Genomic DNA, 12,128 nt, shown 5'->3' on the forward strand with positions numbered 1-12,128 from the left:
GAGAACAGCAGGAACATTTGTACAGGAGCTAACTAGTTAGCCTAGAGCTAACTATTTAGCATATAGCTAACTAAATGTTTAGCTTAAAGCTAACTATTTAGCTTAGATCTAACTATTTAGCCTAGAGCTAAGTATTTAGCATATAGCTAACTAAATGTTTAGCTTAGAGCTAATAATTTAGTCTAGAGCTAACTATTTAGCTTAGGGCTAACTATTTAGCATATAGCTAACTAAATGTTTAGCTTAGATCTAACTATTTAGCCTAGAGCTAACTATTTAGCATATAGCTAACTAAATGTTTAGCTTAAAGCTAACTATTTAGCTTAGAGCTAACTATTTAGCATATAACTAACTAACTATTTAGCTTAGAGCTAACTATTTAGCCTAATTATTATTTAGTCAGATGCTAAATATTTAGCCTGCTAACAAAATAATTAGTTTGAAGCTGTTTTAGTTAAATACTTAGCTTGTTTATGAAATATTTGGTTTGAAATTGTGATATTTATGAATGAATGAATAATATGGTGAAAAATGAAAACCCATTTTTCTCTCAAGCTGAATAATCTGAGAATAATCTGAATTATTGCCACTAATTTCTGACTCTATGAAGTCCATGTTGAGCTGCAGTCGTAGTGTGAAATGAAACACAATCTAAATATCTCTTCATGTTTTCATTGGCATTAAACTCCCAGCCTGATGTGTTAAATAATTAAATTCACCATATTTTATATTTAGCTTTTCGTACAGAGTAACATGAAGAAAAGAGTTAGTTTGCTGCTAAACATAGAAAAACTCATTTAGATTCCTGCTGTGAGAGTTGAACTAACCGCCTCCTCTCCGTGTGTGTGTGTGTGGGGGTGTGTGTGTGTGTGTGTGTCAGACCGGGGACACTCGAGGCTTTGCTGAGGACATGTGGCTGGAGGCGGTGAACCCGGCGCGTCCGGAGGAAGTGTGTGTGGCCCGGATCAGTCGGGTCCGCGGCCGCCTGCTGTGGCTGCGGCTGGAAGGTATTCCCTCTGCTCACTTTCCTCTGGAGGAGGAATTAGAAAAGATCCATGACAAACAGCGCCACCTGTCTGCAGGGGTGCTGCAGCCGCAGTCAGAGTGCATCGTGGATGTGGAGTCCATGGACATCTTCCCAGTGGGCTGGTGTGAGGCCAACGCTTACCCTTTGACCCCGCCGCTCAGGCCCGTGTGTACGTACCGCCACAGTAACGCAGCAGCAGCCGTCGCTTTAAACGGTCTGTTTGTTCCGTTTCTGTGGCATTAAGACGTCGTCTCCTCGTTGTGTTTCTGTCGTCCTGCAGGCCAGAAGCAGAAGAAGATCGCCGTCGTTCAGCCGGAGAAACAGTAAGAAACGGCGCCACGTTCAAAAGACGGGTTGGAGGAACGAGGCAGACTGAAACTAAACTTGAAATAGTTTGAAAACATTTCTGGATATAATTTTAGGAAGAATTCCAGGAAAATTAATAATGTTAGGTCAAATTGTGTCTAAAATTATTAAAATATGTCAACAATTTATTATTTACACAACTAAATATTGGATATATTGTGTTAAAATGATGCGTAATTATTTCAGTATTTAATATTTTTGGTATTTTATTCCAGCAATAAATTGTCATCGGCTGGATCCTGTGGTTCACATTTAACTTTTTATCTCATTATTATTATTATTATTATTATTATTATTATAATAAAATCACGTTCTGTTTGTAGGAGAAACACGAGATCTTCCTCGCCCCTCCCCCACTGCTTTCTGACTTGTTCTGTTTTTTCTGCAGGTCGGCTCCGCCAGCCGAAGCGCCTCCTGTTAACGCCTGCCAGCCCGTCGCCATGGATACGGGTAATTTACCCAGCAATTAATGTAACAAGTTCAAGGGAAAATCACTCTTCAGGTTAAACAAGATCATCATCATCATCATCACTTCCTCATGAATATTCATCAGCCTGGATAATCTGTGGGCGTGGCCTGGGCTCTGGCCCCGGTTCTGTCTTTACTGGTCCGAGTCATTCCAGTCCCAGTTTGGGTTCAGCTGGAGGGATCTGCTGGTTCCCAGTGCAAGACCAGAAGAGCCATCGATTACTTTAAATTTTGTTTTTAATAAACTACATTTTAGTTTATTTGGCCGTTCTTAAAACATTGATGGAGAAAAAATATCCTAACCTGAACCTGTTTTTTTGTTTTCCATTCATTGAATTTTTTTAATTATTAATCCTTCTATCAATTTATTCATCCATCCATCGATTAGTTATTATTTTTGTTTTTTCAACATTCCATCTGTTCATCCAGTTTTTCCAGTTTTTCCTGCTGATTCAGAAGGAAACAAAGTTCAGCTTGAAAAACATGAAACTAAAACCCTTTAATATCTCATTGGCTGAATGAATGCTAACCTTCTGCTAACGTCCGTTTATTTCCTGGTCAGGCGCAGCGAACGGCCGCTTCTGCTGCTCCCGGGTTTTCGTGAACCACCGCTGCTTCTCGGGGCCGTACCTGAACAAGGGCCGCATCGCAGAGCTGCCTCGCGCCGTGGGGCCCGGGAAATGCTCGCTGGTGCTGAAGGAGGTGAGCCGCAGCCGACGGCGCCGCGCTCAGCCACAGTTCCTCCTCCTGACCGGGCGTTTGGTTGTTTGTGCTGCAGCTGCTCAGCATGCTGATCAACGCCGCCTACAAGCCGGGCCGCGTCCTGAAGGAGCTGCAGCAGCTACAGGAGCCCGGCTGGGACAGCCAGGAGGAAACGCTCAAAGCCAAGTAGGACAAACTCACAGCACCTCGCTTCCTCACCACGGTCAGGATTTAATGTTTGGGTCAGTGGCATCGCTCCCTGCTGCGGTTCAGAAAAACCTGCTGGAGGAACCGTTTTCCTCCAGAGCGACGGCGCAGCGGCACAGGAAAACTCTTCTTCATCTCATCATCCTCAGTGTTCTTAAAGGGCCGGAATAAAACCAGTTTAAAATCAATAAAAAGCTGCGTATGGATCCAATAATCTGAAACAAATCAGATTCTTCTGGACTCCACCACTGTTTGGGGATTTTCTGATTTAGAAATATTTGTGATAAATTTTGATATTTACGTTCATGAATGACAGTAAATCATATTACAGACGATAACATGGCATCAAGTAAATCTGAAGCAGCAGTGGAGTAAAAGCAGGATGCACTGCCCCCTGCAGGTCGGAGTTAGCATCACTTAACTCCAACGTTTTTGACCATTTTTGAATAAGTTCTGTTGATTTGACCTGAATTTAAAAACTGAAGGAACTGATTGATGTAATTCAGCATCAAACTGATAAAAACGGCTTTGATTTGATTGATAAAATATTAAAGCACAGAACTTTAATCTTTTTAGTCCAGAGGGCCACATGAGAAGCTACAGTGGGTCAGATTTGGCCCCCAGGCCTCCAGTTTGACACACGTGGTCTAGTTTTACTCTACTGATTAAAAAGTTCTAGTTTCATTGTCAGATTATTTCAGTTACAGCGTAGCTGAAATAATCTGACAATAATATTTAAACAAACTGAAGTTTTGAGCACCAAGACATTTCCACTAGAAACCGTTGTTCAGAGGGTTCGACTCATTCTGCGTCCCTCCTCAGGTACAAGGGGAAAACGTATCGCTCCACCGTCCGCATCGTTCGCCTGGCCGAGCAGATCCCAGATTTCTGCAGGAAGGTTTGTGTGAAGCTGCAGTGCTGCCCCAACCTGTTGGGCCCCGACCTCATGGCCGACAAATGCCCCGAGAACTGCTCCGTCCAGACCAAGACCAAATACAGTGAGTCTGCAGCACCATTCTGTCCTCTGCTGCAGCACTATTCTGTCCTGCTGCAGCATTGTTCTGTCCTCTGCTGCAGCATATTACTACGGCAAGAAGAGGCGGCTCCCCAAGGCGGCAGCCGGAGACGAGGCCAAGCCGGCGCGCCGACGGAGGAAGAGGAAGGCCATCTTCGTCCAGAAGAAGAGACGCTCGTCCAACATGGACTACACCGCTGCAGGATCTCCTCAGGTCAGAGGAACCAGTTCATCTGCAACGAACAGATTCACTGAAACTGATTCATTATAAAAGTTTGAATTCAGATTTTATTTTAGCCAAAGTTTAATTATTTACAGTTTGCTATAAAATCCATCTGATCTGAGGAAACTAAAACACACACACACACACCCACCCACGCCCACACACACACACCCACCCACACCCACACACACACACACACACACACACACTGTAAAAACACAATATTACCAAGTATTTCTGTCTAGTTTCTACTGTAAATCTCTCAGTACACTTAAAATAAGAAAAAAAAATTCTGCAAATAAAGGAACTTGTTTTATGGAAATAATTCATTATTTATATAATATATAATTGATTAAAAAACAAAAGTTTGACTGGCAGATGTTTGACTTATAATGTGGAAATGTCTTGTGGTTTTTTCAATCAATATTAATGAATTATTGATATAAAACAATCTCCATCATGTCTCTCTATACAATCGATGTTTGTATAAAATGGAGGTTCTTTAAAATGACCTGCTAGTAGTGGAAGTGTCATGCTGCGGGCTGTGGAGCTGAACTTTAACCCTGATTTCTCCTCCGTCCATCAGGACAGCGACGAGGAAGAGGAGGAGGATGAAGAGCTGATGCAGTCCTGCAGCGAAGGCAGCAGCTCCGAGCCGCGAGACGATCAAACCGACGCCTCGTCTGTGGAGGCGACCAGCGGCGGCGGCGGCGGGCGGCCACGCCGGGCCGCGACGCTGCGCAGAGCCTTCAGCGCCGCGGTGAGCCTGAGATCATTGATCAATAAATCAATTAATACTGTCGATAATTTCCATTTCCATCATTTTGTTTGCTCTCAGCTAGCCACTTTTTGAAACTTCAGTATTTCAGTTTATTTCTAATTCACAGCAAATATGTCAGAACACAAAAAAATTATTATTTCAATTCAGTGTCGCATAATTCCAACAATCAGTTTAATTATGTTCAGTATTTTATTCAAATTAATTTAAAAAGTTTCTCACCAGATTGGCAGCATTTAGTCCTCCTGGCCAGCAGGGGGTGACAAGTGACTTTACAGTAGTCTCCCATACTGGGCATATAGACACAGGAAGAAACTTCCAGCAGAACCAGAACCAGAACCGAGCTCAGTGCTGGCGGCCATCTTGGTTATTTTAGTTGTTTTGTTTATTTAGTTTGGATTTTTAAAATGTTGGTTAAAAAAAGTTTTTTGAATAAACTATTTTATTCAAGTAAAATAGTTTAAACCAAAATATTATTGTTTATGGCAATAGTGTAAATTTATCGTCCAGTAACTGTTGTTATGGTAACAGGCGTTTGGATCGTTTGGCTCCGGACCGTTCGGCGCCGACCGCCAGCCTCCAGACGGGCACCGGCGCTCGACCCGCTCCCTGTCCACCTGCAGCCAGAACAACAGGCAGCAACAGAAAGACGTCAAGGTGAGACAGGAACACCAGCCTGCAGGTCCGGGTCCAACCAGAACCAGAACCCGGCAGTCAGAGTCTCGTTCTGATCCGTTCAGGTGGAGCAGGAGGATGGCCAGCTGGTTCTGGACCGGAACCCGCTGGAGTGGAGCGTCGATGAAGTCGTCCAGTTTATCAACTCCACCGACTGCGCATCACTGGCCAACATCTTCAAGGAGCAGGTACACACACACACACACACACCGACACACACACAGACAGACACACACACAGACACAGACACACACACGGATGCAGAGACACACAGACACACACACACACACCCCGACACACACACGGATGCAGAGACACACAGACACACACACACACAGAGACACACACAGAACGACTCAATAAATGATCTGTTATCAGCCTGAAATACAAAAATCAATTTCTGCATGAATAATCTGAACATGTAATACCACAGACGGCCACTAGGGGCTGAAGTGGTAAATCTGAGTCGAAAAAACTAAAATATTTTTAACTGACAAACTATAAAAGAAGTTTTGAAGCAAAGAAACATGACAGACCAGAACCGAATGACAACAACCAGCCCTGTGTGAAAAAGTTTAGAAAAAACACTGCTGCTGCCATCTTTACTGAGGTAAATGATGCGCTGCGGCGGCCATCTTTGCTTAGGTAAATGGAGCGCTACGGCGGCCATCTTTACTGAGGTAAATGACGACACGCTGCGGTGGCCATCTTTACTGAGGTAAATGATGTGCTGCGGCAGCCATCTTTGCTTAGGTAAATGGAACGCTACGGCGGCCATCTTTACTGCGGTAAATAGAGTGCTACGGCGGCCATCTTGGGTCATTCAGGGGTCATAAACTGTTCACCAGGAATAACAAACATTTTTAAATGTGACATAAGGAATGAAAACAGAGGAAGTGTCTTTAACATATCCACCTTCATGCTGTAGACAGGCTGTTAATCTGAGCAGAATAATCCCGTATGTGTGGATTATGAGGCCTGTGTCCTGTGGTTGTGCAGGACATCGACGGCCAGGCGCTGCTGCTGCTCACGCTGCCCACCGTCCAGGAGTGCATGGACCTGAAGCTGGGCCCGGCCATCAAGTTGTGCCACCAGATCGAGCGCGTTAAGGTCGCCTTCTACAAGCAGTTCGCCTGAACTGGAGACCTGCTGCCTGCTGCCGCCACATTACCACAACGCATTAGATCATTTGTGTTTTTGTTTGAATCTGTTGAACCTGAGGCACAAAGAGGAAGAGACAACCTCTGGAAGGATTTATTTTGGTGTTGTTCCTGTTCGATTTGCTCTGCCGATCTGTGAAGAATTGTTTAATTTCCTTTTTATTCGTAGGAAAATCTCGGCTTGTTTCTGTTCGTCTGATTGGTTCCCTAAACATTTAATCCAAAAGTCGTAAGGAGTAATATATTGTGAGATATTTATTATTTCCTGGTATTTAAGAAGAATCTGGAACGCTTGATTTACTGCACTCTCTCGTTATTGTTACAGAAAAGAGAAAAATAATCTAAGCTATTTTGTGTTTATCTATGCAATTGTGTTGCAGATATTTTTGATAAAATAAATTTCTACGGATTTGTAGTTTTAGCTGTTTTTCAATGATGCATGATGAACTGGTTATTGATGCCATTTTAGTCTTTATTTATCTGAACAGTTAATTTTCTAGAGTTGTGTTCTAGAAACAAGAAGAAAATCAACTTTGACCTTTCCAAAAAGCAAAAAGGTCAAAGGTGATTCGACCAAAGCTCAACTCTTCCGGCATCAGACTTTCTGTGAATTATATGATTTTGTTTATCTGCTGTGAAAAAGTGAGGTTTTGGTTTTCAAACTCATATTTTGTGCCATTTTATGTATTAATTTGTAAATGTCAGAGTTTCAAACAAAATATTTAAATAGCTAACTATTTAGTTTGCCGCTAAATATTTCGCTTGCTAACTAAATATTTTGCAACAGTTGACACTGATCATTCACACAAAGAGTTTATATCAATGTTCGTAAGAACCAGCTTTTATTTTGGTAGTCCACTTCCGGTTACTGGCAAGTAAATTTTCATATTAGCGAAATATTTAGCTGGAATCTAAATATGTAGTTTGAGGCACAAGAATTAGCTTACCAATTAAATATTTAGCTTCTCACCGAATGTTTAGTTTGGAACTCTTTAGCTTAAAGCTAACTGTTAGCCTCTCAGTCCGATCAGATCAAACTGAAGCCTAAAGCTAACTGTTAGCCTCTCAGTCCGATCAGACCAAACTGCAGCTTAAAGCTAACTGTTAGCCTCTCAGTCCGATCAGACCAAACTGAAGCTTAAAGCTAACTGTTAGCCTCTGAGTCCGATCAGACCAAACTGAAGCTTAAAGCTAAATGTTAGCCTCTCAGTCAGATCAGACCAAACTGAAGCTTAAAGCTAACTGTTAGCCTCTCAGTCAGATCAGACCAAACTGAAGCTTAAAGCTAACTGTTAGCCTCTCAGTCAGATCAGACCAAACTGAAGCTTAAAGCTAACTGTTAGCCTCTCAGTCAGATCAGACCAAACTGAAGCTTAAAGCTAACTGTTAGCCTCTCAGTCAGATCAGACCAAACTGAAGCTTAAAGCTAACTGTTAGCCTCTCAGTCCGATCAGACCAAACTGAAGCTTAAAGCTAACTGTTAGCCTCTCAGTCAGATCAGACCAAACTGAAGCTTAAAGCTAACTGTTAGCCTCTCAGTCCGATCAGACCAAACTGAAGCTTAAAGCTAACTGTTAGCCTCTCGGTCGGATCAGACCAAACTGAAGCTTAAAGCTAACTGTTAGCCTCTCGGTCGGATCAGACCAAACTGAAGCTTAAAGCTAACTGTTAGCCTCTCAGTCAGATCAGACCAAACTGAAGCTTAAAGCTAACTGTTAGCCTCTCAGGTAGATAATATGATCAGCAGCTTCCAGACATTTGGAATCGATTCTCATCTCAGAGGTGCTGAGGAAAGTTTTCACACCCCTGCAGATTTATTCAGTTGCTACTTTTTTGTCACATTTAAATGTTTAAGATCAAAAAATGTTGATATGAAACAAAAATCTGTAAAGAGGGAAAAAAAATCCCTGTATGCTGCGTGGAGTTCATCTGTAAAGTACTGATCAATCTAAAACTAGTTGTGAGAGAAATTAATCGATTGTAAAGCTGAGGAGTTTCAGGTCAGCGGTGAAAGAAGCGAGTTCGGTTAACCAGACGGAGATCTTCCTCTCACTTTCACACACAAACCATCACCTGAAATCTGGGTCAGACGGAGGAGGAGGAGCAGCAGAATGACGAAGAGGAGGCTCAGACAGCCTCTCTCTCTGCTGGTTCCAGTTTCTCTACTGGGACCAAACTGGTTGAAATCTAAAACTTTACAGCTGATTTTAGACTTTTTCTGCTGCAGGCTGAGGAACCCTGACTCAGGTTGTGTCTGAGATGAAACCGACACTTTTATGGAGTTTCATATAAAAATAAATGAAATGTTAAAAAAAGGTTGTTCGTCTGTCGCTGCAGGAAAACTTCATTCTGAACATTTTCCATAAACTCAAACTTTACTCCACATGAAGGAATAATTATTGCTCATCTTTTTCTTTCTTCCATAAAACACAAAATCTTACCAAGTTTTTAACTAGTTTTTCCTGCAAATATCACATTCCACTGAAATAAGACAAAACTGACTCATAAGTAACTTTTCAGGAGCAAAGTGGAGCTTGTTTTGTTTTTGTCCAGTAATTCCTGGACGTTCTGGTTCCACTGACAGATTTTATAATAAAACATTTTTCAATGCTAAAAGTGAAAATCTGTCAGTTTTGTCATCAATATTAAGCAACTGACTCAAAGCGAGTTCTTGTCTTTGCTGAAAAGTTGTTTTTCGGTTAATTTAGTTTTATTTTTATTGCACTGAGATGTGTGCAGCAGAAACTGTTTGGTTGTATTTGGATGTTTTCAGTGTTCAGGTCGGAGGTCGGAGGATCCGCTGGATCTTTGTTTTCAGATTTAAGGTGCTCGCTCATTCAGTCCCACAGCACCATGCTGCCTCTGCCGTGCCTCCCAGTGGAGTTGGGTTCTTCAGTAGACGTTCCTCTGGGCTCCAGCTGAACTCCTTCCTGTGTCATGGAGACTCGATGACCTCACTTCCTTTCTGCAGGTTGTTTGGAAGGATTCTGTGAAAACACAGAGTGTGTTTTCCAAAAGCATCTGTTTCTAAATCTAAACACACACTTTGTCTCTTTCATTTCAGTGCAGATGCAGAGGGAGTTGATTACAGACTCAGAGGGATCAGACCATCGTAAACTGGAGAAACCACAAGACAAAACAAACTGGGAGAGCTGGGAGACTGAAACCAGTAAACTGTCAGAGTAAATCTGCGCTTCTTCTTCCTTAAAGTTTTCTGGTTTGTGTGTCAGAACATTTCTGTTTGTTGAGTTGATGTTTTGAAGCTGAAGTGATGAAATGATTTTCTCCTCTGATCTGATTCTAAACTTTGACTCGTTTCTCTTCACCTGCTCACTTCCTGCGGCTTTGCTGCTCGCATAAAGCTGACTCACTTCCTGTCGCTGCGCTTCACAAACCGCTGCGTTTGTAGTGCATGTGCTGCAGGCTGAGTGTGTGTGTGTGTGTGTGTGAGTGTGTGTGTTTCAGCTGGGAGATGAATATCTGGGTTTCATCCATCTGATCCATTCTCTGGTTTGCAAACTGCAGTGCGGCAGCTGATTGGCTGCTGGTTTCCATGGCGCTGGCTCTCAGTCCTGTCTTCATCCACTGAACAAAAGATTTTTATAAAACATAAAGTCTTGAATACAAATATTTAAATCCTAATTATCATAAAATAAGCAGATTCATTGAAAACTCATCACAAATAAATAATAACAATAAGATGGCTGCTGTTGTAATTACTTTTTCACAAAGAGTTAATTCATCTTTAATCAGGTTAACTTTTATATTAATATCTGTTTGTTGTTGTGGAACATTTAAATGTCATTAAAAAGTAAAAACTTCCCCACTGCATGTTTCTATATTTATTCATCTTCAGATTTCTGCATTCAGTTTCCCTGAATGTCAGCAGAAAACTAAAACAATAAACATTTCAGAGAAGAAATCAAACATAAAAACACTTAAAGACAAAGTTTTTAAAAACCAGCAGAAAGAGAAGAAATTAGATTTTATTTTTCTGTTTGGTGTTAAAGAGAAAATCACAGTCGGGTCGAATCGGGCCCGGCGGTTCCTGTTCTGAGAGAAACGTCACTTTTTAGATAAATAGCCCTTTTCAGATCTAATTATTTCTAATGATTAGAAGTGATTACAGCGACAAAGACGCCATCGGGTGTGTGAAGTGGGTTTTATTAAAGCCGCTAGAAAAACCTTCACCAGAAACTCAGAAATTTTGAGATTAATTTCAGAAATTTTTTAGAGAAAACATGGAATTTTTTTGCGTTAGAAAAGTCTTAAATATTTGACTTTACTCAGAAAACCTTTATGTTTTTTCTAGAAAATTTCTGTCCCGACTCGCCGTTGTATCTTTGAGTTGCTCTCCCTTTAAATCCGACTCGTCTTTCTCTCACAGAAGTTGCTTGTTTGTAGTTTCACATCGGCCCTGAAAATGATGGGAATCGCCATGGCAACCATCAGGGGGAGAACTTGCACCTTTTTGAAAAATGTTGGGATTCACCTGTCAACCCCTGATCCTGCTGGAGTAAAGAATCCCCCAGCATGATGCTGCCACCACCAGCATCATGGTGGCATCATCCTGACTTCCTGATGTTATCATCCAATAAAAACAATGAAAGTGAAATAAAAAAGTTAAATGATGAAAACTCTGTGAAACATTTTTTATAAATAATAAACTGCAGAAAATAAACCCTGCAGGAATCAGGACGGTATCCATGGAAACAATCAGCAATAAAAACAGAGATGTGATCAGAAAAATGAGAACCAGGTGAGTTAATCAGACGATGAAGAACAGCTGGGAGAGAAAGCAGGACACATTCAAAGGAACAGAAAATATAAGAAACTAAAAACTGCATGAGAAACCAACTGGATTATTTTAAACTATTTATGTCAAATTTCCACCAAGTAATCCATTTGTTGTTTTAGGTTATTTCTATTATTTCTCCTGTTTTAGCTTCATAACGAACATGAAAACATTTTATTACAATAACTGGGAAGGTAGCAGGATTATGTTAATGAAATGAATGAGCATTCAGGATTTCACTCAAAAACTGCAAACTGCTAATTCCAGTAAAACCGCCGTCCTCTGCAGGGAGCAGAGGACAGCGCCCCCTGCAGGCAGCGGCCGGACGGTTCATCCAGCCGACCTGCAGAAAAACCACAGACCGCGGATCCGAGGACAATTAGAGGCAGAAATGTGTTAAAGTTCACAGCAGGAAGGAGTTCATGGACTCATTCATTCATCAGCCGCTGCAGCAAAACTAAAAACAAAAATAGAAGAGGAGTAGAAAAGAGCCAAATTAAAACTTAAAATAGAAACTATTTGTTTTGTGGCTGAATTAGTGACAGGATTAATCAAAAGTTAAAATGAACTTCATGAATAAAATGTTAGAGTTGCTGCTTGGCTCTGGAGGATCATCAGAAATTATCACAGACATGTTTTATATGCTTAAATTACATTTTTCCTTTCCGCCTGTTTCACTTGGACTGAAAAGGTCATAACATGAACGGTGGCG

General features: G+C 41.5%; 1 protein-coding gene and 2 long non-coding RNA genes across 8 annotated transcripts in view; 2 read left to right on the plus strand and 1 right to left on the minus strand.

The window, feature by feature from the left end:
• The window catches only part of sfmbt2 (Scm like with four mbt domains 2), a 31,927-nt gene extending 24,891 nt beyond the window's left edge, over positions 1 to 7,036 (plus strand). For all 5 annotated transcript variants that reach the window (XM_032588909.1, XM_032588910.1, XM_032588908.1 and 2 more), the window contains 12 exons: positions 881 to 1,007; positions 1,083 to 1,196; positions 1,308 to 1,350; positions 1,782 to 1,843; positions 2,424 to 2,563; positions 2,640 to 2,749; positions 3,593 to 3,768; positions 3,848 to 3,999; positions 4,595 to 4,768; positions 5,318 to 5,443; positions 5,527 to 5,649; positions 6,461 to 7,036. In XM_032588909.1, coding sequence (XP_032444800.1) covers positions 881 to 1,007; positions 1,083 to 1,196; positions 1,308 to 1,350; positions 1,782 to 1,843; positions 2,424 to 2,563; positions 2,640 to 2,749; positions 3,593 to 3,768; positions 3,848 to 3,999; positions 4,595 to 4,768; positions 5,318 to 5,443; positions 5,527 to 5,649; positions 6,461 to 6,598 — 1,485 coding nt within the window. In that variant the 3' untranslated portion in view covers positions 6,599 to 7,036. The remainder of the gene's footprint in view (positions 1 to 880; positions 1,008 to 1,082; positions 1,197 to 1,307; positions 1,351 to 1,781; positions 1,844 to 2,423; positions 2,564 to 2,639; positions 2,750 to 3,592; positions 3,769 to 3,847; positions 4,000 to 4,594; positions 4,769 to 5,317; positions 5,444 to 5,526; positions 5,650 to 6,460) is intronic.
• LOC116736466 (uncharacterized) lies at positions 938 to 2,494 on the minus strand. Its single transcript, XR_004342569.1, has 3 exons — positions 2,392 to 2,494; positions 1,205 to 1,301; positions 938 to 1,030 (listed from the first exon to the last, which is right to left on the minus strand). It is a non-coding gene; the product is annotated as an uncharacterized LOC116736466 (long non-coding RNA).
• Positions 7,037 to 8,287: 1,251 nt separating the features above from the next.
• LOC116736465 (uncharacterized) lies at positions 8,288 to 11,252 on the plus strand. 2 transcript variants are annotated; one of them, XR_004342568.1, is made up of 3 exons: positions 8,288 to 9,592; positions 9,686 to 9,803; positions 11,009 to 11,252. It is a non-coding gene; the product is annotated as an uncharacterized LOC116736465 (long non-coding RNA). The 2 variants fall into 2 exon arrangements; XR_004342567.1 differs by having other exon boundaries at positions 9,686 to 11,252.
• Positions 11,253 to 12,128: the final 876 nt, after the last annotated feature.

This window comes from Xiphophorus hellerii, chromosome 17 (assembly GCF_003331165.1).
Source record: "Xiphophorus hellerii strain 12219 chromosome 17, Xiphophorus_hellerii-4.1, whole genome shotgun sequence".
In the NCBI taxonomy this organism is placed as follows: domain Eukaryota; kingdom Metazoa; phylum Chordata; class Actinopteri; order Cyprinodontiformes; family Poeciliidae; genus Xiphophorus; species Xiphophorus hellerii.